The sequence below is a fragment of the Bombyx mandarina genome, chromosome 15 (assembly GCF_030267445.1).
Source record: "Bombyx mandarina strain Sakado chromosome 15, ASM3026744v2".
Taxonomy (NCBI): domain Eukaryota; kingdom Metazoa; phylum Arthropoda; class Insecta; order Lepidoptera; family Bombycidae; genus Bombyx; species Bombyx mandarina.
Window position 1 is genome coordinate 4,622,221 of NC_143221.1, and position 27,795 is coordinate 4,650,015.

At 36.7% G+C, this 27,795-nt stretch overlaps 1 protein-coding gene across 3 annotated transcripts; it reads left to right on the forward strand.

Moving 5' to 3' along the window:
* Nucleotides 1–27,472, forward strand: Pdzd8 (PDZ domain containing 8). Of its 3 annotated transcripts, XR_016324168.1 has the most exons (16): nucleotides 1–239; nucleotides 5,537–5,708; nucleotides 8,483–8,665; nucleotides 9,323–9,515; nucleotides 10,660–10,870; nucleotides 12,076–12,241; nucleotides 13,228–13,428; nucleotides 13,945–14,151; nucleotides 15,143–15,789; nucleotides 16,314–16,536; nucleotides 16,662–16,770; nucleotides 20,035–20,145; nucleotides 20,432–20,518; nucleotides 24,302–24,425; nucleotides 25,486–25,678; nucleotides 27,147–27,472. XR_016324168.1 is itself a non-coding variant. In XM_028177689.2 (15 exons), exons 2-15 carry the CDS (start codon nucleotides 5,556–5,558, stop codon nucleotides 27,306–27,308), a joined length of 2,883 nt encoding a protein of 960 aa, XP_028033490.2. In that variant the 5' UTR covers nucleotides 1–239; nucleotides 5,537–5,555; the 3' UTR covers nucleotides 27,309–27,472. The 3 variants fall into 3 exon arrangements, 2 of the variants coding, with proteins under 2 accessions (XP_028033490.2, XP_028033493.2); XM_028177689.2 differs by lacking the exon at nucleotides 20,432–20,518; XM_028177692.2 differs by lacking the exon at nucleotides 20,432–20,518 and having other exon boundaries at nucleotides 25,470–25,678; nucleotides 27,147–27,348.
* The last annotated feature ends 323 nt before the right edge of the window (nucleotides 27,473–27,795 follow it).

Here is a 27,795-nt window from a genome sequence, read left to right on the forward strand (position 1 = left end):
TTGTGAGGTTCTATCAAAATAATTGGCGGAATTGTCAGTGATGTAAAGAACAGGCTACGCCGCCGGTGTTCCGGCAGGCGCAAAAACATGATACACTTAATTTTACTAATGTATCCATACAAATAAGACTAAAAAAGCATACGATAATTAAGCTTGATGGTTTATGTCAATTTGTGTAGTGAATGTCCTTGTTACGTAGAGTAATTCGATGTATGAAATATCTCTTAGGAAATTAGCAGGTGAGTAAACGCGAAGGAGTAATTTTGTTTACTTGTACATCTTTTTAATCACTTTAACATACTTACTGTTCTTCTTTGATAATTATGAAATCTATAAAAATAAAGAATTTTTTATCGTATTACATGAAAAAAAAACTGAGGTATTTATCATTGTATTTTATAAAATAAATGCCAATATATGTGCTTATTGTGGTTTTTAGTAGCTTTCATTTTACCATTTTTATCAAACATAAAATAAACACCTGTTTCAAAGGTATCAAACTAAACGGGTAATACATATAAACGTTATGTGATAAAATTAACGTAAAAACTTGATAAACTTAGTAATAGAAAATTAGTTTTTAGTAAGTTAGTGAGTAGATGAATATTTACTACATTTCAGTACCGAAAATCAAGCTAATCTTGTTTTTAACTTCATAAACAATTATGTTCATGTAAGATGATCTAAGATAATGGTGAACAAAATGTTGTTGGAGACAGTTAACTAAGAAATAGTATTCGATTTTACGGAAGCTATTCATGTCGTCGTGCTTGATTTCATTACTACTTTTTTCTGAGTGTCGTCACACATACGAAACAAGAAGATGAATACGTTGACGCAGAATACTAAATACCTTTTTGCAAAGATGTTGCCTGTGACCAGAAGAGGAACCCGAAACTAATAGTCGTAGGTATAAGTAATCAACCAATACACCAACGACCCGATCACATTTCGATTTTTAGTAAAATAACGCAGTAAATTATACAGCATCTAAGTCAAAATATTAAAATTTTTGTTTTAAAATATTTCTGAATTTAAAAAACGTAAAATAGTTGTTCATAGTACATTCTATATTCAATATTAAATTAACTCGTTTTCCTCGTAGCTGGTATTGCAATTTCGGAATGCACGTTAAGTTCATTTCCGAAATAATTTCCCAACGGAACTCATACGAGTAGGTAGGTACTTACATATGTATGCAATACGATATTGGGAAATGATGTTTGTCAGACACTAGTGTTTTTGTAAAATACATTCACAAGATAAATCAAGAACAAACTATAACTTTTGTGACAAAACAAACGAAATCTACTAGAATTTTAATTAATTTCCACACAAGTGTAGATTGGTGTAAAGTACCATGTTGATATCATAAATAAAACATCATACTATGAAAATTATCGAGACAATATCGATTACAAATATATTTAATTTTTTCTATGCACTGCACTAATATAATCCAATAATACCGTTAACAATTTCCTTAATAGTGCAGCCCCAACAACTACTGCAGCAAACATGTTACGAGCGTACGGAATGGGGTGACAAAATAGGGTGACGTGGACTACAACAGGTCATCATCCGTTTTAGCTATGCAGTCAAACATTACGGCGTTCAACCGATAGTTGTACCATGCATGTTATGCTTTTTTTATATAGCACAGACTTAGGATTGATTTGAAATTTATTTTAAATTGTTTATTGATACTTTAGAACAATTGTACATTAATAACAGCCATATTAATGAGTTTATATGTATAAATATATTTTTTTGTTACGAATAATGCTGTAAGGACAAAAAATAAATAAAAAGACTGAATAAAAATAAATAAAGAAACTGACCATGTAGATGAAATAACATATGGTACATATATATTAAATCAATTTTTTCGGTATTAGGAATATACGGTACTTACGTATTAACGCCACCGCGGCAAAAATTCGGTTAAACTTTCCTTTATGGTCCGTCGATTTTGGGTCGGGGTAAGAGTTTACCCCCTGCACCATTCCCACCCCGCGGAACCCCATGGCTATGAAGATATTTCACGGTTAATGTTTTGAGGTTAGAATAGGCACTATTTATTTTTATTTTTTTATTGCTTAGATGGATGGACGAGCTCACAGCCCACCTGATGTTAAGTGGTTACTGGAGCCCATAGACATCTACAACGTAAATGCGCCACCCACCTCGAGATATAAGTTCTAAGGTCTCAGTATCGTTACAACTTCTTCACGGCGGAAATAGGTGGGGTGGTGGTACCTACCCGTGCGGACTCCCAAGAGGTCCTACCACCAGAGATTACGCAAATTATAATTTTGCGGGTTTGATTTTTATTACACGATGTTATTCCTTCACCGTGGAAGTCAATCGTGAACATTTGTTGATACGTATTTCATTAGAAAAATTGGTACCCGCCTGCGAGATTCGAACACCTTACACTTGTGATTATTTATCATGCGTAGCAGCTGTACGCGGTTTTACAGGCGGGGCATATATTATACAATACAATTGAGACTATAACCTCATTTAGCCAGATAGTTGGCAGCATCTTTCTCGAAGCCTATGGACACCCAGGCGAGAGGTCGTCTACTCATACCAACAAAAAACAAAGATATCTTTTTCCAAAAAACAAGTAATAATGACTCCGTTTTCTCGACTTTAATATTCGTTACACTCATCCTCATTCGGGTCAACGGAAATATTTTCTAAATAAAATTTCCTTTTTTCCTGCTTGCTACTGCAGCATGTTGCTACAAGATGTTCATGATAATATCTAGTATTTTCTCGGCTCGTATAACAACATCTCCGGCAAACAGAAAAAACGTTTATTAGATAGTAAACTTAAGTACAGGCACTTACCTCATGACTGGGGAAGAAATGAGTTGTCTTCGATAATTGGTCGTTAAATGTTTTTGCTTTTTTTTTTACTTTTTTTTATTGTTCGTGAAATCTAGTACTGTTGAAACACCAGAGCGGCGTCTGCAGTCATTGCAATGTACGCGCAATCTCATTCTACTACCTATTAAACAATGACACTCTGTTAGTCTGCGTGTTTATTTCTGCAACGGAGCATTCAAGTGGTCTGCTTTGAAGGGTAGAAAAGCCACAAAAATTATTGTAATTGAGATTTGAAGCCAAACTCCCAAAGTGCAGACGGCATTATTTTTAAATTTTGCACTAATAGTGAGCGATTCTTAAGGCCTTCTGTATGCTTAGTGTGAGTTTTTAACGTCCTCGATAGCGTAAAAGTTAGCTCATATTTGTATGGAATGGGATCGTTTGAGTACATTTACCGCTAGGAGAGCTATTCCAACTGCATACAAAGTTGAATTAACTTTTACGTTAACGAGAAAGTTAAAAAACTCGCACTAAGTACACTGCCCGTCGATGATATTAAAAGAATAGATTTATAATGAATTTCCTATTTACAAGTACATTTATTTAACGGGTTCTTACCACAATTTTCAACTTTATCTAACTAACTAATCGATGCCTTATTGCAAACATGGCGCTTGTAAAACGCTGAAATATCATTCACGGGTGAATTGAAGACCTTGTGTAAGTTAAGAGCAGACAAATCTACCAACCCTTTTTCAATGCTTTTTGGGTGCTATCACTACAACTCGATGATTTATCTCGAATATATACTATGAGTTTGTGAAAACTTCCTCAGGATACTTCGAAATTTCTCTTTACTAAATCTAAGTTATCAAAATACATCAAAATGCTTCAAACTATCAAATTCTGTCTAATGAAATAATTAGGCAGTTCTGATTGCTCCAAAGCCTTGTTTATCGATTAAATAATACTTCCAGAAACACTAAATTATTATAAACTAGCTGACCCGGCAGACTTTGTAGTGCCTCAATCGATAAATAAAAAACCTAAGCTTTTGTATAAAATAAACTTAAAACAAACAAAAGGATTCGTCTGACATTTAATTCCGAGCATTTTCATATTTATAGACCTTTTAAACCTTCTTTGGACTTCGAAAAATAATTCAAGACCAAAATTAGCCAAATCGGTCCAGCCGTTCTCGAGTTTTAGTGAGACTAACGAACAGCAATTCATTTTTATATAACTAGTCAGGTCATAAGTATTGTCACACAATAAAAACTTTTCTTTTAGAATGCTGGCCACAAAAAAGTTTATTGAATTCGAATTTCGAATTGTTCATTAAAATAAAAATGTATACTTTTAGAATTTTACTCATTTTTAAATATGGAGTGGACGCTTAAAGAAGACCGTGTTGCAGTTATTGCGTTGCATCGTTGCGGTTACGCGCCAATTCAAATTTTTAACATACTGAAAAACTTTAATATAACCAAAAGATTCGTTTATCGTACCTTCAAACGACACAATGAAGACTCTAGTGTAGATGACAGGTCAAGAAGTGGTCGCCCTCGGTCTGTTAGGACTCCAGCAGTGATAAAAGCTGTGAAGGCGCGAATTCAAAGAAATCCCAAACGTAAGCAGAAACTGTTGGCCCTTCAGATGGGGTTAAGCAGAACCACGGTGAAAAGGGTGTTAAATGAAGACTTAGAGCTTCGGGCATATCGAAGAAAAACAGGACATCGTTTGAATGCTCGTCTAATGGACCTGAGACTGAAGAGATGCCGCGCTTTGTTGAAGCGGTACGCGGGAAAAAAATATCGGGAAATTCTTTTTTCGGATGACAAAATTTTTACCGTAGAAGAGAGCTACAACAAACAAAATGATAAGGTGTACGCACAGAGTAGTGAAGAAGCGAGCAACCGTATTCCGCGTGTCCAACGAGGTCATTTTCCATCCTCGCTCATGGTATGGTTGGGAGTTTCTTATTGGGGCTTAACAAAGGTACATTTTTGTGAGAAAGGTGTAAAAACGAATGCAGTTGTGTATCAAAATACAGTCCTGACGAACCTTGTGGAACCTGTTTCTCATACCATGTTCAATAACAGGCACTGGGTATTCCAACAAGATTCGGCGCCAGCTCATAGAGCGAAGAGCACACAAGACTGGCTGGCGGCGCGTGAAATCGACTTCATCCGGCACGAAGACTGGCCCTCCTCCAGTCCAGATTTGAATCCGTTAGATTACAAGATATGGCAACACTTGGAGGAAAAGGCGTGCTCAAAGCCTCATCCCAATTTGGAGTCACTCAAGACATCCTTGATTAAGGCAGCCGCCGATATTGACATGGACCTCGTTCGTGCTGCGATAGACGACTGGCCGCGCAGATTGAAGGCCTGTATTCGAAATCACGGAGGTCATTTTGAATAAACTTTAGTGTCATAAGAATCTATGTTTTGTTAAGTTCATTTTGGTATATGAATGGTTACATAATGAATAAACTTGTTTCAATTATTTTACATTAAACATGTGACAGAATTTATGACCTGACTAGGTATATAGATTGAATATACTTTTCAGTATATGTACGTACATTAATCTAGTAGTGAATACAACGCAAACTTTCCAACAATATAATATCTACCTAAGCTACACGCTTACAACAAAAATAACAAATACAACTAATCAAGCTTCGCTTCGACAGAATTCCGCTGGTAGCCAAAATGCCGGACTGGACTTGGATGTTGTTTTCGGCGCTATTTGGAGCTGTCTCTGCGTTAACTGTTCCACTGTTACTTCTCATGTATTACGTACGGCCGTTTGAAAAGAGAACTCAAGAACTGGACCAATTTAACATGCCAGTCACTTTGCCTCTGGTAAGTTCTTTTATTTTAAACTTTACCGTCTCTTATAGCTATCCTCTTTTTTCAGTATTTTTCGTTTAGCTCTTCAGCCAATGGAGTCAGTATGAATGAGATGTAATTTCAAAGACAATGAGATTGTGGCAGGTAGCCACCATACTACACAAGATATTTGACAGATGCCTGAATCTCGCTTACGATATTTTCAAAATAAGCTTGCATATATACAAGTTCCAAACAACAACATTTGGACCGTCGGTGTACCGAGCAATCTCACCCACTGGGTTGCAGATCTTCCCTTTGTCGTATACCTGCACAGGATTATAGATCTCATGATCACTTTTAATATTGGTTTGGAAGTCGTTTTTGTAAAACTTAAAAGTGTTTGTGACGATTTGAAAAAAACTTAATTGTTGATTATTTTTTCTAAAGTAAGCGTACGTACTGTCATAATTACGGATGTATAGCTTCTGTACATTATTAATACGAGTATATCATAAAGACAAGATGGTATATTATATGTATATAAATTAACTTCTTAGATACATTCAGCTTCGTTTGATAGGTAGAGCGGAAGATACATTTTCCGACCTTCCACCGGGAAATTAACTTCATACATTATTCATTTCATATGTTATTTTACAAAATAGGTACTTTAAACGTTCCATTGTATGTTCCCAACTAAACTAAAGTTTTATTTTTACAAATCGAAGCGAACATAGCTTAAAATAGAAAAATACTGATATAACAAACTGCGATCACATTTCCTATAAGATACAAATGTGTTAAAAAGTAGCCAAATTGGCATAATGAGTATTCACTTAAATCTATGCAGGTTGTGAGGACGTTCAGACATTAGAGCAATTAAAAAAGTTGAATGTACAATGACTGCTCACTGTAAGCTGGTAGGGGTCCGTCTGTAGGTACCACCACCCTACTATTTCTGTCGCAAAGCTGTAAATGCGTTCCGGTTTGAAGTGTGGGATATCTGTCACACTATTTAACCTCATGTCGCATGACGGGTGGCGGCATTCACTTAGTGAAGAAATAATAGTAGTCCAGTGTGCTTAGTGCGAGTTTAATAACGTTCTCGATAGCGTAAAAGTTAGCTCATATTTGTATGGAATGGGATCTTTTGCCTACGTTTGCCGCTAGGGGCGCTGTTTCAACTGCATACACAATTGGGTTAACTTTTACGCTATCTAGTCGTCAGGTTTGAGCCCCGTGAGCTCACCTACTAGTTAAGGTTCCGCTGAAATAGCCTCTCAAGGCTATCAGCTTAGGTAGGAAGAAAAAAAAACGCTATCGAGAACGTTAAAAAACTCGCACTAAGCACACAGGGTCGAGATCCCAAGATAAAGACAAAACTACATAATAATCCATAAACAAGAAATTTTCGCGAAAAATACTTCCGTTTTTTGCCACAGATAATATTTTTACGAGGTACTATAGATAACAAACATGTTATTTTCTCCGAAATTCATCATTACACGTTAACGGCCTTACAAAACCGTGTAATTAACGCAGGCCCTGTAATTTTGCACGAATAATTAAAATAAAAGCCCAAAGAAAAAAGAGACTGGATATTTTAAAGGTCTCCAATTTCAAAGCTACTCCCTCATTACTTGCTTTCTAATTTAAGAAATGAAAATGTTTTTTGTTTGTTTTGTTTTTCATTAAATGAACTTTAAATTTTTTGTACACTTCTCTTGTATAATTATATTCCAAAGTTAGTTTTTTTATTTTTATTTTTAAAATACATAAATACGAATTTGATAACCATATTTTAGCACTTTCTTGTCATATTGGAGTGAACGTAGTTGCTGCGGTAAATTTAAGGAATTTAGCACACCCTTCCGCGACAAGCCTGGTGTACTTAAATCGAGTGATGCGATCGAATTATGCTAGTGCTCAAATTTTTAATACCGATTCTGGGGTTAATTTTATATACATTACGTATTCTCAAGGTAAACTAAAATCAAATTGGTTTCTAAGTTGTCAGTTGTTACTGGCAAAAAAGATATGTACTGTTGATGACGAATTTTGAATGAAACTTCAACTTTAAATCTCTAGATGGAAGACAGCATTCTTATGGGCTTCGGTAACAACTAAGCACTTGGGTCGCTCCCCTCATGGCTGAGCCTTTGCTCGCCCACCTGTCCTGATGAAACTGGAAAGCCCTCGGGCCTTCAGTAATCCTTCAATCCTAAAAAAAACTTGGTTCGCTAGTTTGTCAGTCCGCACAATTAAATAAAAAAATTCCATAACCGAAATTAGTAGAGAAATGTGTAAGCGTTATGTTCGAATTAAGCAAGTTAATTAAAACTAATCGACGTGTTAATTACTGTAGAATTTAGAATTGCTGGTTACAGAAGTATGGTGGCTAGGGATGTACTATAAATCTTTTCCACGTTTTATTGTTTTTTATTCATCCCCCAGATTTTTAAGTTATTTTTGGTCACAAATATTGACAACAAATTTCGACGCATCATTTGATAGTAAACCCTTCTCTATCAACTTATTAGAGTTCACAATCTTCTCAGTGGGTCGCGTTTCCGATCCGGTGGTAGATTCTGCGAAGCACTGCTCTTGCTAGGGCCAGTGTTAGCAACACTCCGTTTTGAGCCCCGTGAGCTCACCACGTTAGGGCAGAGCAGCACATCTCAAGGCTATCAGTATAGGTAGGATAAAAAAAAGGAGTTCAAAACATACGTATGTGTAGTTTCACTTAAAATAAGATAAACAATTAATCCACATTCAAATTATATGAGCCTGTATCGATATCACAGGAAATTCTGAACGAGCTTACACGTGGAGCCGGCAGCACTCCCGAGGGCGCTCTGAACGCGATGCTACAGTTCATATTCCAACAAAGCACTGCCGATACTCGCTGGTTGCGACGCCGCATGGCTACCGAACTTGCTGAGTTGCTTGCGAAAACATCTTCAGGAAAGATATTTGAATCTCTAACGGTTAGTCTGCTACTTATTCTTCTTATCAGCCTACAGACGTCCACTGCTGGACATAGGCCTCCCCAAGCCTCGCCACAAAGACCGGTCCTGCGCGGCCTGCATCCACTTTTTACTTTTACCGAATAAGGGAAAAGTTTCCAAAACCGAAATAAGTAAACTTGGCATAAACGGAAAACATTAATCATTTATTGCTTGAGTGAATTCATTAAAACCATCACTAAAGCGACCCACCATTTGGACTGTGAGTAGGCACGTCTATCTCAGTACTAAAGTATTTATAGACAAAATTAGCTTTATATATTCCACACAATGTATTATCTATATCTATATATTATTTTATAAAAATTAATAGCTGTTCGTTATTCTCGCTAAAACTCGAGAACGGTTGGACCGATTTGACTAATTTTGGTCTTGAATTATTTGTGGAAGTCCAGAGAAGGTTTAAGAAGTAGATAAATACGAAAATTCTCGGAATTAAATAAAAATCACTATTTTGTTTTCCCTTTGATGTGTCCCCCGTCGGACGGATTGCGTTTGTTTGTTTCAAGTTTATTTTATACAAAAGCTTAGGTCTTTTATTTATCGACTGAGGCACAACGAAGTCTGCCGGGTCAGCTAGTATTCAATATTTAGTTCTAAAAATGATTGGTTTCACAGCTACGTTCCTTGGAAGTTGGCACCGAGTTTCCTAGTATCAACAATCTTCACCTACTTAGCGGCGAGTTGGAGGAAGATGGGGCAAGACTCAGGTCCTTGGACCTAAAATTCGATCTTGCCTACGACGGTAACTTCAGAATTGATGTAGACGCTGTGATGCTGCTCGGCAAGATTGCTAATATATCGATTACTGGTTAGTTTTAAAATTATTTTTTGCGCCATTGGAAAGAAGTAGTACTGTACATTTTTTTTTTTTTTTTTTTATTGCTTAGATGGGTGGACGAGCTCACAGCCCACCTGGTGTTAAGTGGTTACTGGAGCCCATAGACATCCACAACGTAAATGCGCCACCCACCTTGAGATACAAGTTCTAAAGTTTCCCGTATAGTTACAACGGCTGCCCCACCCTTCAAACCGAAACGCATTACTGCTTCACGGCAGAAATAGGCAGGGTGGTGGTACCCACCCGCGCGGACTCACAAGAGGTCCTACCACCAGTAATTACGCAAATTATAATTTTGCGGGTTTCATTTTTATTACACGATGTTATTCCTTCACCGTGGAAGTCAATCGTGAACATTTGTTGAGTACGTATTTCATTAGAAAAATTGGTACCCGCCTGCGGGATTCGAACGCCGGTGCATCGCTCAACACGAATGCACCGGACGTCTTATCCGTTAGGCCACGACGACTTCATACATTACTTAGTATCTGCATAGTTATCAAAATACCAATCAATTAATAGATAATTTATTTATTTGAAGCTCCGTTGGTACGATTGAAAGCAAGGGATGCCTCGATTAGTAAAAGCCACCCAAATGTTCACCCAAAGTCCTGTTATATTGTATCAGTCTAAGCTGTTTTTAGTAGTTTGTACGATGATATATTGGCTCAATGAATTTGGCCCCCCTTTTTTGATTTTCGTTTTTTTTTTTTAAATTATTTCGTCGTTTGTTCATTAATGTTCGAATGTAAAAATTGAATGAACTTAATTGTTTTTATGATCGATCAATCACCAATAGTCGTCGAACAAACGATAATTGATAAAAATTAATTAATCTAAGCGATAAAAATAAAGATATCTAGTAAGGAGGGGAAACTTAAGGGTGATCATTTGTTTAATTAATTATAAATAAATAAAAGACGAACAAACAATTTTTACATTCGAACAAATGACGAACAAATAATTAACAATAAAAAAATCCGAAAATCAAAAAAAGGGGGGCCAAATTCACTGAGCCTGATACATTCCATATCTTGTTTGGTCGACCTCACTTATTTTCTTGTTAAATCGCACGGACACATGTGCTATTACAGTAAATTAATTTACATTTTAGTTGAAAGTCTAAGCGGCAATGTACGACTTATGTTTCGACGCACTCCATATACACATTGGGCGCTTGCTTTTGAAGCGCCGCCGAAGTTGGAGTTGAAAGTCCGGGGTCGATTCCAAGGCCGGCAATTGAAGCCGAGACTTGCATCGTTGGTCGCGGCCCATATCAGGAGGGCAGTCGCACAACGGCACACCCTTCCCAATTATAAGATAAGGTTAGTAAATAAATTGTAAATAAGCTATTTATATGTTAAGTAACCACTTAACACCAGGTGGGCTGTGAGCTCGTCCACCACTTAAGCAATAAAAAAAAATGTATTGTTAAGTCGTCGTAGCCTAAAGGATAAGACGCCCGGTGCATTCGTATCTAGCGATGCAACGGTGTTCGAATCCCGCAGGCGGGTACCAATTTTTGTAATGAAATACGTACTTGGCAGATGTTCACGATTGGCTTTCACGGTGAAGGAATAACACCGTGTAATGAACATCAAAACCCCCAAAATTATAATTTTCCTAATCACTGGTACTAGTTGTGAGTCCGCACGGGTAGGTGCCACCACCCTGTCTATTTCTGCCGTGAAGCAGTAATGCGTTTGGGTTTGAAGTGTAGGGCAGCCGTTGTAACTATACTGAGACCTTAGAACTTATATCTCAAGGTGGGTGGCGCATTTACGTTGTATATGTCTATGAGCTCCAGTAACCAATTGACACCAAGTGGACTGTGAGCTCATCCACCCAACTAAGCAATAAAAAAAATATAAAAAAATAAATATGTTATGTATGCTATTTGTTATGTATTTAATAGTAAATATGTAAGAAGAAGTCTGAATGTGATGAGGCGAAATGAAAATGAGGTTGGTAAGAGAGTGTTAACTATGAATGTGGAACGATATAGAGGAGGAGGTAGACCTAAGAAGAAATGGATGGATTGCGTGAAAATCGATATGTGTAAGAGGGGAGTGAGCGAAGAAATGGTATATAATAGAGAAGTATGGAAGGAGAAAACATGTTGCGCCGACCCCAAGTGACTGGGAGAAGGGCAGGAGAATGATGATTTGTACTAGATATTATTATAAAACTTTTGTGCAAAAAAATTATTTTAATAAAATTTCGACATACATTAAAGCTTACTGATTCGGTGGTGTAATGGGTAACGCCCCCAACTGCTGCGCCAAGGGTCGTGGTTTCGATTCCCATATCGGGCAAACATTCGTGTGATGAACAGGTTAATTTACTCTTTGTCTAACTGCTTATTAACTATGTATTTAAACGTATATAACTATGTATGTCAGGCTCTGGTACCCACAACACAGGGATTCCTAATTTGGGATCGGAAGACCCTGCCTGATTTAATCCTTGTTAGTTTTTATTAATTAGTTAATTATTACTTCTGCTTTTCATAAATACTGAACCATTGCAGATACAAACCATTCTTCCCAAAATCTGAGCCGGGTAGTGGAGAAGCTGATGACGGTCCCACCCCTCAAGGTCGACTGACGGTACGACTTGTCGAAGTTACCCGATTGCAGTGGGCAGGAGCGAGTGGGACAGTAAGGGCTGCTTTAGCTGTGGATTCACATGCATGGGTCAGTGTTTTGACTAATTGCTCCTATCATAATTATATAGTACCAATATATGAATAAGTATTAACTTGATGAACTGAACTGAACTTGAAACGAGTGCACAAGAAGGGCCGCGGTACGCCAGGAATGGCAACCTCAGTGTGCTTAGTGCGAGTTTTTTAACGTTCTCGATAGCGTAAAAGTTAGCTCATATCTGTATGGAGTGGGATCGTTTGCGTACGTTTGCCGCTAGGGGCGCTATTCCAACTGCATACAAAATTGGGTTAACTTTTACGCCATCGAGAACGTTAAGAAACTCGTACTGAGCACACTGGTGAAGCGCACCAATACCCGAAGTGATGACCACTACCACTCTGCCATGAGTGCATACGACTGAGAAGAAGATTAACTTGATACCGCACCATCTCACCTTCAAGTGTGTGTGTCTCAATGTGGGTGGCGACAATTGGCTTTTGGTGTCTTTCGGCTCCGCTAACTTTTTATGAACACCTGGCTGTGATTTCGAAAACCATTTTTTTTATTGCTTAGATGGGTGGACGAGCTCACAGCTGATCTGGTGTTAAGTTGTTTACTGGAGCCCATAGACATCTACAATGTAAATGCGCCACCCACCTTGAGATATAAGTTCTAAGGTCTCAGTATAGTTACAACTTCTTCACGGCAGAAATAGGCGGGATGGTGGTACCTACCCGTGCGGACTCACAAGAAGTCCTACCACCAGTTATTACGCAAATTATAATTTTGCGGGTTTGATTTTTATCACACGATGTTATTCCTTCATCGTGGAAGTCAATCGTGAACATTTGTTAAGTACGTATTTCATTTGAAAAATTGGTACCCGCTTCCGGGATTCGAACACCTCTGCATCGTTACATACGAATGCACCGGACGTCTTATCCGTTAGGCCACGACGACTTCAAACCTAACATTAATCAATGTTACCTTATAAGTGCATAATTAATTTAATGTTCCGTAACTTTTTGTTATAGGTATCCCTACGTCGTGGTGTTTTAGTGTTGGATGTAGTGTTGCCAGCAGTCTCCGGTCCGCTCGGCCTCGTTTGCTGCCAGGGTGTCGGCGTGGTGCTGGTAGATACAGTAGTGCCAATGTCGCCGGCATATCGCGCCGATTTACGACGAGACGATGTTGTACTGGCCATCGATAATAAGCCCATTAATAATGTCGCTCAGGTAATCATGATAAAAAAAGCTTCAAACTTTAATTATAGCGTCTTTTCGTATAGAACAATTAATCATTTTGTGCACAGAGAAACTTTTTGTCTTTTTATTTTTATTAAGTGGATAGGTGAGCGATCCACCTGGCCTAAAGTGCTCACGGGAGTGCATATCACAACATGAAAGCCACCATCCGTGTTTGTTTTTTTTTTGTTTGTTAAGTAGGTGTGTGGAAGAGCTCACGGCCCCTGATGTTAAGTGGTCACCTCAGCCCATAGACATCTACAAGTTAAATGCCGCCACCCATCTCGAGATATGAGTTCTAGGGTCTCAGTATAGTTACAACGGCTGCCTCACCCTTCAAACTGAAACGCATTACTGCTTCACGGCCAAAATAGGCAAGGTGGCGGTATCTACCCGTGCGGACTCACAAGACGTCCTACCTACCACTAGTAATTACGGGTATAGTTTTGCGGGTTTGATTATATAAGTTATAGACTAAAGAGTTTTGACATGGGGTTTTTTCTTTAGGTTGGCAAACTCCTTCGTCTGGTAGAACGGCGTGCTGTCACCGTGCGAGTTCGACGAGGCGGCAGTGGAAACTCAGCGCGCCGTGAAGACAACGCCGTCGAACCGAAACGGATCAAACCTAACTTTTCATTCAGAAGAGTTTCCGAAGTAATGGAGGGAGTTAGACTGCAGGGTATTAGAGCTGCGGCTTCTAAGAGTAATTTACAGGTAGATTGGAGAAAAATATACTTTATAGCACACCAATATTAGGAAATTATAAACATAACAAAAGTAAATTAGATGATCTTATTGCTAAAAGCCGTTTTTCTTTCAAAGAATCACCGAACAAAAGTATTGTACAAGAAAAGTAGCTAGGTAGGTTTTATGCAATATGCAACAAAAATAAATCTTTACATCAATTGGAACCGATAATATACCATTTACAACTATATGAAATAATACAAATACAATATACTGTTTGTATAATGTAGAGTTGGTTTTCTTTTTTAATTCTGCTGCTACTTTTAAATACTAACAATTGGAATCGATAGGCAGCGGCTTGGCTTTGCCCCTGGTATTGCTGTAGTCCATGGTCGACGGTAACCACTCACCATCAGGTGGACCGTACGTTCGTCTACCTACTAGGGCAATAAAAAAAATGTAAGCTACCTTTATAGTATAATCTCGCGTTTTTATCGCCATTTCTGATGCTTAAAGTGTCCGTGGTTATGGATTTACGTTAGTTGTAAAAGAATTTTTTTATTATATCTACCGGTCGCGAAGAGCGAAGAAGAGCAGGCAGGTCGGTAGGCAGCGGCTTGGCTCTGCCTCTGGCATTGCTGAAGTCCATGGGCGACGGTAAACACTCACCATCAGGTGGGCCGTGTGCTCGTCTGCCTACAAGGGCAATAAAAAATAAAAAGATACTATAATGACAATTAATTAACAGTCATATTATACAAGTCGAATCCACCAACGTTTCATTATAATTACTGCTAATATTAAATATATTAAGTAGTTGAAATAGCTTGCGTTTAATCTATTGACAGTAGGTACTATAACAGACACCATCCCTGTAGTACCACTGATAATTGACACTCAAATAAATCACATAAAAGATGAGCGAACGCATATAACGCGAACAAAAAATAAACGTTCAGACATTAAAAATAAATTATTGTACACATAGCTCATTAGGAAAGAACGTATTTTTTTGCAGGAATCCGAATCACCAGTCAAAGCTTCTGTTGAATCACACAACGAGACTGACGCACAATCCAAACCAAAAACAGAACCGGTTCGTCAACTTTCCAAGTCAAATGACCAGCCTTCACCTTCAGCCGCCAATTTCGGTCTTCGTAAGCGCCGTTGTTCCGTGGAAAATAAATCTTCCGATAGTTCTGCGGGTAGCACACCACCGGCTTCTGGAGCCAGTACACCCTTGCGACAGTCCACCGCTGTGAACAAAACCGTCAAACACCCCGAAATACCTATTATTAGAACTGATTCCTCCGAATGTAAAGTTACGGAGAGAGTTGAAACACTTGTAGATGATGATGAATTATTCGAAACAGGCGGCCCCAGACAATGCGAACATGTTGAGATATGCCAAATGTTTTTGACTAAAAGCATCCAGCTCAAGCCCATCATACCGTTTGATGAAGAAACCGAATTCAAATTGAACGAGAATCATAAATATTTAAATATAAACGTATGGGCAACGGTAACAGGAGAGAAAGATGAAGTTCTGTTGGGGTACTTGAATATTCCGCTAGCCGCGTTATTGAGCGAATGCCAGGACTCGACAGTTCCACATCATATGAAACGATATCAGTTTTTACCTCCCGATGTCGATATTAAATTTAGGTAAGGTCATTTAGTTAGGTTCGACGCCGTATCTCCTATATCTTATTTCCTTTTCAACATAAATTTTTGTGATAGAAATAGAGATCGCGGCCCGGATGTTAAGTTGTTATCAGAGCTCGTAACCGTAAATGCAACTCTCATACCTTCAAATCGCGCCTGCCTATTCCTGTCGTGAAGCAGTAATGCGTTTCGGTTTGAAGGAATAATGAGACCTTAGAACTCATGTCTCAAGGTGGGTGGCGGCATTTACTTTGTAGATGTATATGAGCTCCGGTAACCACTTAACACCAGGTAGGCCGTGAGTTCGTCCACTAACCTAAGCAATAAAAAAACCGCTCCCTCAAGTCAGGAGGTAGCATTTACTTTGTCATGTCTATGGATCCGCATATTCGGTTAACATCACGTAAGCCGTGAGCCTTATGCTCAACACTAAAAGAAACAGCCGTAGGTAGCTATTCTCTCTGCTGAAACCTTGTGTTGGAATTCAAAGAATTCCGAGTTCAGAAGTTTATTTTCCATTGCAGCAAAAGCCACAAACTGGCTTCACATGCAGGCTTCGAGCCATGTCTATGTTTTGGAGACGCTCTGGTTTGGTGGGAATGGGATGGGGCAGCTACTCGCAGTGCTCCTCGTCCTCCTGTGAAAGACTCAGCGCCTCCTCGGCCCCCCAAATTGACCAGAGCTGTTCACGATTTTGTACGAACTCACTTCCACAGATCTACTCAATGCGATTTTTGCAATAAAAAGGTAAAAAAAATTACAATAACCTGTTTTAATATTGGTAGCTTATAGAAAAATTAACAAACTTACTATGATATATAAAAAAATAATTTTGTTTTATAGCTTACTAATTAAGCCTACTTCATCAACAGATTTGGTTGAAAGACGCAATGCAATGCCGTAGTTGTGGTCTTTGTTGCCATAAAAAATGCGTTACAAAGTGTCAAGAGTCTTCGCCGTGCGTACCTAAACAAGACTTAGGTAGGTAAACAAGTAAACTAATCTATAATTTCACAACAAAATAGGCATGTTTTCATTTAAAAAATCTTCAAACGTTTTGTATTTGCGTGATCTTTATTGACAGGACAATTCTTCATGCACGGGCCACATAATTGGCACAAAAATGGCGGTTCATACTGCAAAGCCGAATAAATTATGTTTATTTTTATCTGCAACAAAACACCAACTGTTCCTCTTTACTCCACACAAAGAAGATTCAATGATTTTGATGTCTCGAACGGATCGGGTTCCTTAGGTATGCGGAGAGACTTTGTTCTTTCTGCTTTTTCTAGCGTTTGTTCCACGTGGAATGTTCCGAGGAGCTATTAAAAACGATATCTAAGTTGCTTTTTCACTGTCGTACCATCAATTACCGGAGTATCTCGCAAATTTTACTTAGAACCACTCGCTTACGGCGCAGTGCGTTTTCAGCAGAGAATATACCTTAACGCACGCTGTCTATGGTTTCTCATCAAACAAGATCTGAGGGTAATGAACTGTGGACAACACCTCGGTTGTGCCCTTGGCAATGCCGATGTCCGGTGACCGCTTTCATCAGGTAGTCGCAGGAGGCATGCCTATTGCGTCAGCCAGATAGATATATCATGATCTCTTCGGAAACCAATTTCTGACGTCAATGAGCTAACTTGGCACGGTCATATTAAGTACGTCTGTTCACTTACTCCATATCTTAAAGTTTTAGCCGTACATTTCAACTGTTATTATAAAATTCAAATCAGTATTAGTAATCTTATCCTCTCTGAACGAATTGCTACATGTTTTTCCAAGAAACTCTGAGTCATCTTGGAATATTGGATTTTACGAAACAAATCCCGTCGTGTGACCTCACTCTGAGGTCTTTCAGATATTTCCGTATAAATGTTCGGAAACTTAATTTCAGGCAAAGGATGGATCAGCGAAAAGCAAAAGTAGCTGCTCTTGATTAAAACCCATAAAAATTGATTCATCTTGATCCTCAATGTTTTGACACTACTAGCAATTCTTATATTATATTATTCTATAATTACTATGGCATTATTAGGTACAAATTTCCTATTTCAATTTTTTTGCAGTTTCTGATCTTTCTACCACTTTTAATTTTTACTAATTTGTCTCAGTAACATAACCTATTAAAATACCATTTAAAATAATACATTATGATCTAAACATGTCATTAGTCTGTACGTTTTCAGAAAAAAAAAACGATTCAAAGACGTATATAAATAAATAACGTTCATCGGGTACAGTTTATTTTTACTTATTTTACACTTGAAAAGGACATTAATTTCCGAATTCGTATCGTTCTGAATGTTTTTGAGATCTTGCCAAATATCATACCTTCTGTATATCGAATTGGGTTATTGACCAATTCAGTCAATGACATTTTAATTATAAGCACGAATTTCAGTGAAGACGTGTTTGAAATTTTTTCTTAGACATCGGTTTTTTTATTTGTAAATATTAAGGGCATGCGTGCAGATCGTGTTCCCAAAAGGCAGTATGGTTCTTCTTATTTTAATCATATTGAATAATCTACTGTAATACTAGGTGTTCAGGAATTGAAAGAAATTAATCTTTTTTGGAACGGAGTTCCTTATCACTGATTTTGTTTGCGAGCTGAGGAGCTAGACCAAAAAAAATTTAATAATAAAAAACGACACAAAAAACCGACATATTTTGCAGTGATTTTTCAGGCACTTTTCGATGATCTAAGAAATTGAAACTTTCTAACGATTCAGCTCCAGTTTTGAGTATATGCATAAATATTTTGTATATTAATAATCAATTACAAAATAGTGATATATTTTTTTCACTAATATACCAATTTATAATTGGTTTCATTATTTTATACTAACTCTTTCTTTTATATTTAATCATTACTTAATACAAACACCAAAAAAAACTATAGCAAAAAGAACTTTTCTAACTGGATGTCCATGTCCCAAATTAAAAAGGGAGGGGCTTTTTAATTTCAGGTCGGTCGGCTAGAGAGATATTGTTTTTTTTGGCATCAAACTGTGCCATTGTTTACCAAATTGTTATATAAAATATCAATATATAGAGCGTATGCAAACCTTTCCAGTAGCCGATAAAGATTTTAATATTATTTTAGGTTTAGATTAAAGTAGTTACTTTGCAGAGGAAACCTAACCTATGTAGTTAAGGTAGAAAATCGAATAAGAAGGGCAGAACTGTGTTACGTCATTATGGTAACTTTAATTACACTACGAATGAGTAACGACATGATGCGAAGTACAGTTGAGCGCACACTTACATAATTTGTGGTTTAAAGAAACATTCAACTTTTAGATTTCCTGAATCAAACTGAATCTAGAGCGTAATGTCGACGCAATGATTCTTGGGTGCGCAATAAATATGTGTAAGAAATAACACACACAAAGATTCCACGAACACGGCAACTCTTTTAGAGGTTACGCGTGCGACTATTGCCGGCACACATGCGGAAGAATAAAGAACGTTCCACTTTGGAATAATGTGTTGCTTTATGTAGACAAGCGATGCTGAACCGGTTTATACATGTAGTACTTCTTTTTACATCGTAGTTTGGAGTATCTTTATTTTTCAACAGAGGCGCTATATTATTATGCGAGACAAATTGTTTTTTTTTGAAATGTCATAAATATACTTTTGATTTTGATATTTAGACAACACTCACGGTTTTGATTTATTAATAGCTTAATTTATTATACCCAGTTATGGACTCGGAAAAACAGTAAATAAGTATTGAAAAATATCATCAAATATTCTATTATAATATCTGATACTATGAGTCCCAAACAAGTTGAAAAAGTACACTATAATCACTGTAATCTTATATGAAAACGCAGCTTTTACTCGTCCTTATAAATATTATAAAATACTTACATTATTTCTTTACTTTGCATACCATAACCTAATATCAATAATTGAAACGGTACTCAATAGTATTTTCTTAGAAATAGGTCAGTGTTAGTTAAAATAAAAATGTATGTGTAAATTCATGAAATAAAATATAGGACTCTGTGTCCAAACAGTTAAACAATTTGAAATAATATTTTTGTGCGATCTTGAAAAATTATCCAATTTACATGGTTCGATTTAAGGCGATGCCGTCACCCGTTCCGTATTGTCAAGGACAAGTTCAGTATATACCTATCCAATTTACTGTCGCTCTTTTCAGATGCCAAAAATTATTTTAGTATCACGTGAAAACAATTACGCAATAATAGTTTAATACATTAACAGGCTTGAGCTGTCCTCCTCCTGAACTGATTATGACAGAAGCTGACTCAGTTCCCGAACCTGACTCCGACGAAGAACCCGATAGAAAAGACTCACTTGAAGTTCACGAAGAAGGTGAGAACAATTTCAAACACAACCATTCAAAAACGACTTGAAGTCGACTGAATTAAAAAAAAATCAAAATTCAAATGATAATTCTAGAAAAATCACCTAAAATTTCAAATTTTCACTACTAACAAGGTTAATTAACATAATACGATTTTTGGCGAGTTATGTTCGTTTTTATTTTAATTATTATTTTCACTGATTTACTCGATCGAATTTACAATATACATAAAATTTAAGTATGGAATTGATTTTTGTTAATATTATTGTTTACGGTTATGTTCTTTCTGCGCAGACGAATTGCTTGAATGCTGACATTTGGGAAGCAATAAACTATTCTAACACACCCGGACTCATTCGACTTGTCCCTACGACTGTGCAGGTTTTATTATATATTTTTAACAACGTTTATCGTGACTGTCCTAATTTGTCCTCATTGTGTGAAGGCATTCCCGCTATTTTGGGAAATTGCAGTAAAATTTTTCATTTCCGTTCCAATTCTAGATGATCAAATCATAAAAATAACAAGTTGTTATAGAATACATATCATTATATTCTACTACGTAAAATTAGAACCATAAGTTAAAATAAACATAATAGTTTATTTATTTGTATATATATCCATATTTAGTTTAGTTTCTGAATAAATTAATTACATATATATTATTAATGTTTAAACACTAAAATGAAGTGTTAATTAAAATATGCATTTTTTAAACAATTACTGTAACAGAAGATCGATTGAACTTGACATTTGCATAGAATAATAATAATATGAAAATATTTGACTGAAAAAAAACTGAGGCCGTGGAGGTAAAATGAATAACAACTATGGTAAATAATATTGTTCGACTTGAAGTTTATCATAAGAGTTGTACATAGTTAATACTTCGAAGAAATAATGTATAATTGACACGAACAGCTTAATAAAAATAAATAACACTTGCTTTTTGTTTTGTTCTATACATAAAATATTTAAAACAGAAGATATGAAATCTCAAGAAATCTCAAGTTTTTATTGTCGAGTTTTTTTGGCCTGACACGCCCTTTCTAATATTCATGTCTTTACCACCGATTTGGAATATAATTTCGCCATTCCGAGGGCAAGTAGCTCAGGCCTAGCCTAAATAAAAAAAACGTAATTATATGTAATGACAATTACAATGATAGTAGTTAATTCGTCCCCGGATATAAGAAAGAAATATGCAAAAAACTTTAAAATATCAAACATAAATGGACCCAAACTAAAACATCATTTTTTTAGAATATTCTTCAGCCATTTGTTCTACTTTATCATAAACTCATATAGCGCTAGCTGTTTTAATAGTAGTTGTAAGATATTTTGTATTTAAAAACAAAACATATTCCTTAAACAACGGTAAGGCCCGATTCTGAAAAATTCCATAGTTAGGTTATATTCCGTTTTGTATTCCAATAATGTCATTGTAACGGGATAACCGGGATTTGAGTATGGTACACGTCTCTGAGCTAACACATTTCTGAAGCGACGTTATAAGTTCGATAATTTTCCATACTTACATTGATTACAATGACATATACGATGACGGAGTCTTATGGTAAAAAAATTGCTATTGAGATGTTAGATTTTTTTTTTCTGGCAATTCACTTTTCCATATTAGGGTTCGATATGAGAAATTCCGAACAGTAACTTCATAAATTCTGGTTTAAAAAAGTCTTAATATAGTATGCAGAATGTAGAAAATTTTATACGAAAGGCATGAATTTGAAGTCGTCGTGCATACGTATCAAGCTATACGCTTGTGTCTGTGTTCAAATCCCGCAGGCGGGTACCAATTTTTGTAATGAAATCTATAACAAATGTTCACAATTGAAATTCACGGTAAAGGAATACAATCTTGCAATAAAAAACAAACCCGCAAAAAATATCTTTTGCGCAATTACTAGTGGTAGGCCGTCTTGTGAGTCCACACGGTTAAGTATCACCACTATATCGTGAAGCAGTAATACTTGCAGTAAGGCTTGAAGCGTGGGGCAACCGTACTGCAGAAACTAAGACTTTAGAACTTATGTCTGATGGTGGGTGGCGGAATTAACATTGTTGATGTCCATGAGCTCCGGTAACCACTTAACATTAGATGGTCCGTGAGCTAGTTCCCCCTCAAAAGCAATAACAAAAATTGTTTGCCCGAATACGGAATCTCTAATACCAAAAATATGTATAATATACGAATACCTTGTGGATGTAATGGCGGACTAGTGTTATGTTCCCAAAAATGACAAAAATTTCGATTTGAATAACAAATAAAATATAAGATCATTTGGATCGAAAGCATTAAATAAGCTGAAATTGGGATATATGTACCATTTTTAGGTTCCAAGTCAAATATAAATAACTGTCAAACCTGTTTTTGAATTATATACATATTTATTTTCATAGATTGTTTTCATAGATCGCGGCTAACATTTCATATCGGCATATAGACAAAACCATTTAATATACCTAAAGTACATTAATGTATTCTTAACATTCTCTACGCAAAATATTTTATACTATTAAAACACCTATACGGAGAGTCTTAAAAGCGACCTTTTACATCACCTGTTGAATGATTATTGAGTCATTGAATTCCACTAAATGAAATCGTTGTTTTTTTTTTTTTTATATTACCGAAATAATGAATCCGGTCAAATATCTTGACTGATTTATTGTAAGTACCAACCTAACATTTCAATTTCGTATGTTCCTCAACGCTCTGGTTAACACAGTCCAAGGACTACTTCAACACGAAAAGTTTTATTACATACAAAACGCAATACATAACACATCTCATTAAATTCCACTGTAATCTCTGCATTGCTTTAATTATTGCGAATTGAACGGACTAATAAGTTTGATAATTAAAATTTTGTAAAAAAAAAAAGAATTGTAAATGAAGAGGTTCGTTCTTCGTAAAATTTCTACATCTTGCAAGTTTGAGTTCCAGAACAATTATAAACATAAAATAGAATTGAAATACGTTTTACGGAATCAAACTTAAAATAGATAGGTATCCATATAAATATTATGTTTATTATCCACGGAATTCCTATCAAAATCTTAGGCCAAAGTAAGAAAATTATTAAACAGTTCTATTTGTGCAAATTTTCAAGAAAATCTGACGTCTTGGGCTAGGTGTAATACATATATAGATACTGGACTAGATAATAAAAGCATGTTATATTTCTTTATTCCCGTAAATTTCCTACTTGTCTGAATGAACTACCAGTTTGTTTGTCACATCTAAAAAAAGACACGTAGTTTCCCACATTGAGATATTGTAACGATTCTAATTCCTTACTCTATACCTACGCTCTATATCAAGTATTCTATCGATTACATATATACGAGTTTACCCGATATATAAAGCATGATCGTTTGAAGTAGGAATCGATACATTTGCACGATCTCCATAGATCCATAGATAACATCGTATCCATTGTCATCCATCCATCCATTTTCATAATTCTCACAATATCAACCTTTGTACTCGTGATGTTCTATTATACTAAATAATTAGGTATGTTTTATTATTTTAATCTTAAGTTTCAGTAGTGAGAACAATCTGAGTATATTATAATCATGACAAATAATCAACGGGTGTTTATTAGGTAAAATTTCAAATGGTTATTTTATAGGTATGTCCGAATTAATGCTTATATAAAACTAGCGGCCCGCTCCGGCTCCGCTCGGGTCTTTAACAAAAATTTCAACGATATTTGACGTTGTTTTATTTTTTTTAATAAAAGAACACTTATTGCAGCATAACTATAATATCTAGACATATGCTTTCGCGACACTTTTTGTAAATAGTAATGTGTTCTACAAAGTCGTAGTACATTATTTTATTCTATCATCAATAGTTTTCGCAGGGCACGCGATGTAAAGAATATTTTAGGTAATTTTTTTACATCTTGGGTTACTTTATTGGAGTTTTAGTAAAGATCCCAAATTTTTTTCATAAAAGATTATAGCATACGTCACTCGGGAATAGTGTAGCTTTCAAGCAGTGAAAGAATTTTTCAAATCGGTTCAGTAGTTTCGGAGCCTATTCAATACAAACAAACAAACAAATCTTTCCTCTTTATAATATTAGTATAAAGTATAATAAAATTAAAGCAGTAATAATGTGTAAAAACGATACAGGCGGCGGCGCTATGAGCGCGCTGGTGGCGGGGCTACGGCGTGCTGGCTCTGCACACTCGCTCTCGGCTCCCAAAACTTCAGCTTCTTCCAGGTCCTTACCGCCCTCACCAAGCCATACCCCCAGGTGCGATTACCATCTATATATATATATATACGTGAACCAAATCTTTGTGTCCCTTTTTACCAAAATTGCGCGGACGGAGTAGTATAAAATTTCCCACACTTATAGAGTATATAGAGAAGGAGGGCAGATGCTATTACTATTATTTTTTTAAATGATGCACATAAAATACATTAAATCAATAAATAAAACATTGAACACACTACCATGTATTTGACACAACACATAATTATAACTCTTTATTTATGGTCAAACATTTGTTATTGTTTAAAGTCTGTGATCAAATTGAGAATAGATTAATATTGTTTGTCTTTAATGTTATTTATCTATAATGTAGTCTTGGCGTAATCTGTGGTTATAGAAGTATAATGTTTAAACTTATTATTAATTATAGTCCATATTCGACTACCGGGGGACCACTAGTAATTAATAATTATGTCAATTTTAATTGTGGAAGCCATTCGAAAATTTGTATTAAGTGCTGATGAAAAACTGGTACCTGTCTGCGATATAAGTACATATACCGGGCAAGAGCATAATAGTCATTTAGGATTTGATATCGGGTTCTTATTGAATCAATACTTTAAATAATACATGGCAATTTCATAAAAAAAAACGGTGCGCGTGCAGCTTCATGCACATGAATGAAGTGAAACTTCTTTTTTGATGTGTAGTACGAATATTGTGGTTTTCTTCATTTTTCATCCTTACATCAGATTGCTCTTGTAATAGCGAATGCTGCTTATAAGAGATGCGACATCTTCAACATTTATATTATATGTATTTTAAATTATATATAGATATTTTTTTTAAATACTTCAATAAAATATTGAACGCTACTCGTTGCTAGCGCTCGCGCTGGCCTATAACAGGTATACTACGCTATGCGTTCGAGTGCGTCGCATTCACTCTTGCTCGTTCTAGTATGGTAGTATCAAACGTTCAATGCAACCTTGTTAGAAGTCGCATTAAAAGTTTCACTTCAATAACTGTTCTATGAAAAGGGCTTTATATTGAATGAAAAAACGTAACATATTTTACAATCAGTGATTGTACCGTAAAGGAAGCAGTCGCTGGAGTCGGTGGGCAACCCGTTCGGCGCGTGTGGCGTGACGTGGGCACAGCGGGGCGACGTGAGCGCGGTGCTGGCGCCTGCGCTGCGCAGCGCTCTGCCGCCGGACGCGCTGCTCGCGGCCGCCAGGGACGCGGCGCCTGATCTCGCCGCCAGCCTCTCCGCTCAACAGATACACGATATGGTGATACTCTTGCGCTACACAACCTCGACACAACAATAAGGGCCGAGTCACACCGGAACGGCAGCGGCCGGCGGCGATGCCAGCGGCACCCGGCGTTGCCCCTGGCGGCCTCGCGCGGCCTCCGGACTGCACGCGCCTAGCCTCTTCTTGACTAGTTTAGTTCCTTCATTCGGCAATACTACTCGTGTGTTTGGAGTGATGGCATTGGTTATTATATATGACCACGGTGCCGCGAGCGGCCTTGTGTCGCCGCTGGCAGCCGCGGGTAGAACCACCGACAAGACGCACGTGGCGAGCGGCTGTTCGCTTCACCGCGGGCGGGGGGACGGCTGTGTCGCGACCTTTTCAAGAGATACTGATCTTTTAAGTATATAGATAAAGTTTAAAATTATTTCACACTGAAAGTGCTCGCCGCGACGCTGCCGGCCGCTGCCATTCCGGTGTGACTCGGCCCTAACACCTAAAAAAGACGTAACAGCTTTGAAACTAAACTTACTGACATATTATATTTTAAAAAAACTCTGGAAAGTTGATCATAAGATGTAGAAGCTGCAACTAGACAATACATGATAGGAAAATTCCGATGTTTATGGGCTGTTAAAACTTATTTATAATAATCTATACTAATATTATAAAGAGGAAAGATTTGTTTGTTTGTTTGTTTCGAATAGGCTCCGAAACTACTGGACCGATTTGAAAAATTCTTTTTCCATTAGAAGCCGACATTGTCCCTGATGAACATAAGCTACTTATAAAAAAAAAAAAAAAAAATTATTTTTTTGGTTTCATGTGTGTTTTAATGTTTCCGAAGCGAAGAGGTCGCTAGTATAGAAATAAATTTGTATTTGCTTATATTTTTCTTGTTTTGGTGGGCTCAGCGCAGGGTGTCCTCTTTTTCCAATCACTCGTATCATACATCATATTTGCACTCACACCCTTCTCTCATATCCCTCCTCTTTCACACAGTTCACCCAAGTGTTTATAGGACGAGTTTTCTTACATTAGCTAAAAATTAAATTCGACAATTACAGAACTGCAATTATATTTGTACATCATCAATTTTCGATAAATTCTATCATTAACACAGCCGATGAACTTTATGAACTACTAGCCGTACTCGCCCGCTTCGCTGGGCATTTAAAATTAACATTATTATTTATTGTCATTATTATTAAAGAGTCCAACACTCACATAAATATTAGCCTATCCATTAAGTACATGTATTTTCTACATGTGTACCAAGTTTCAAGTCAATCGGATGTATGGTTCAGTAGTTATAACGGAACATCCGTAAAAACCACTTTAGATTTATAATTTTTTTTATTGTCCTTGTAGGGAGACAAGTATACGGCCCACCTGATGAGCCCCTCACCAGGGGGAGAGCCAAGCCGCTGCCTACCGCATATATTAGTATAGATTTGATTATTGATTACTGAATTCGAAATTTAGTTTGATGTTTTCCTTCCAGTTACTGGCAGTTCGTGAGGAGTTATCAGCAGAAGATGCAAGTGTACCAGACGGGGCTGGTGGCGAAGGACGGGCATACGCACTAACAGCGCTGATGCTGCACTGCTGTGCCGCCGCACAACTAGCGCAGCAACGTGCTGACGCCGCACCTGATAACACCTAAAAACCTGATAACGTTGAAATAAATTCATCATTAATTGTGATTTCGATGTATTATCTAATTATTAAACTACCTACTGACGTTGAAATTCCATTATTCGGTATTCCCTGCAATCGTAAATTAAATTGATAGATTTATAAAATAAAAACACTTATATGTCAAAAGTTTTTGTACTACAAAGGTTTTATTACTATTAATTTTAAGAAAGATTCGTTTCCAGTAGACCTTAAAGAGAAGACTAAACAGAAGATTTCGACGCCAACTAAAAAGACTATAGCCGAAATGTAAAAACAAAAATCATCAATGTCAAATAATGGTCTATGGTAGTCCAGGAATAATGAGCATCTTTGTTAGGTCAAATATTATTACTACTTTAAAAATGACCATAGATAATACACTTAATATTTAAGAAAAATGACTTTAATTTTAAAAAGTTTCCAGATTATTATTTTATGCTTAATACAAATGATCGCATGGTGTTAAATGGTTC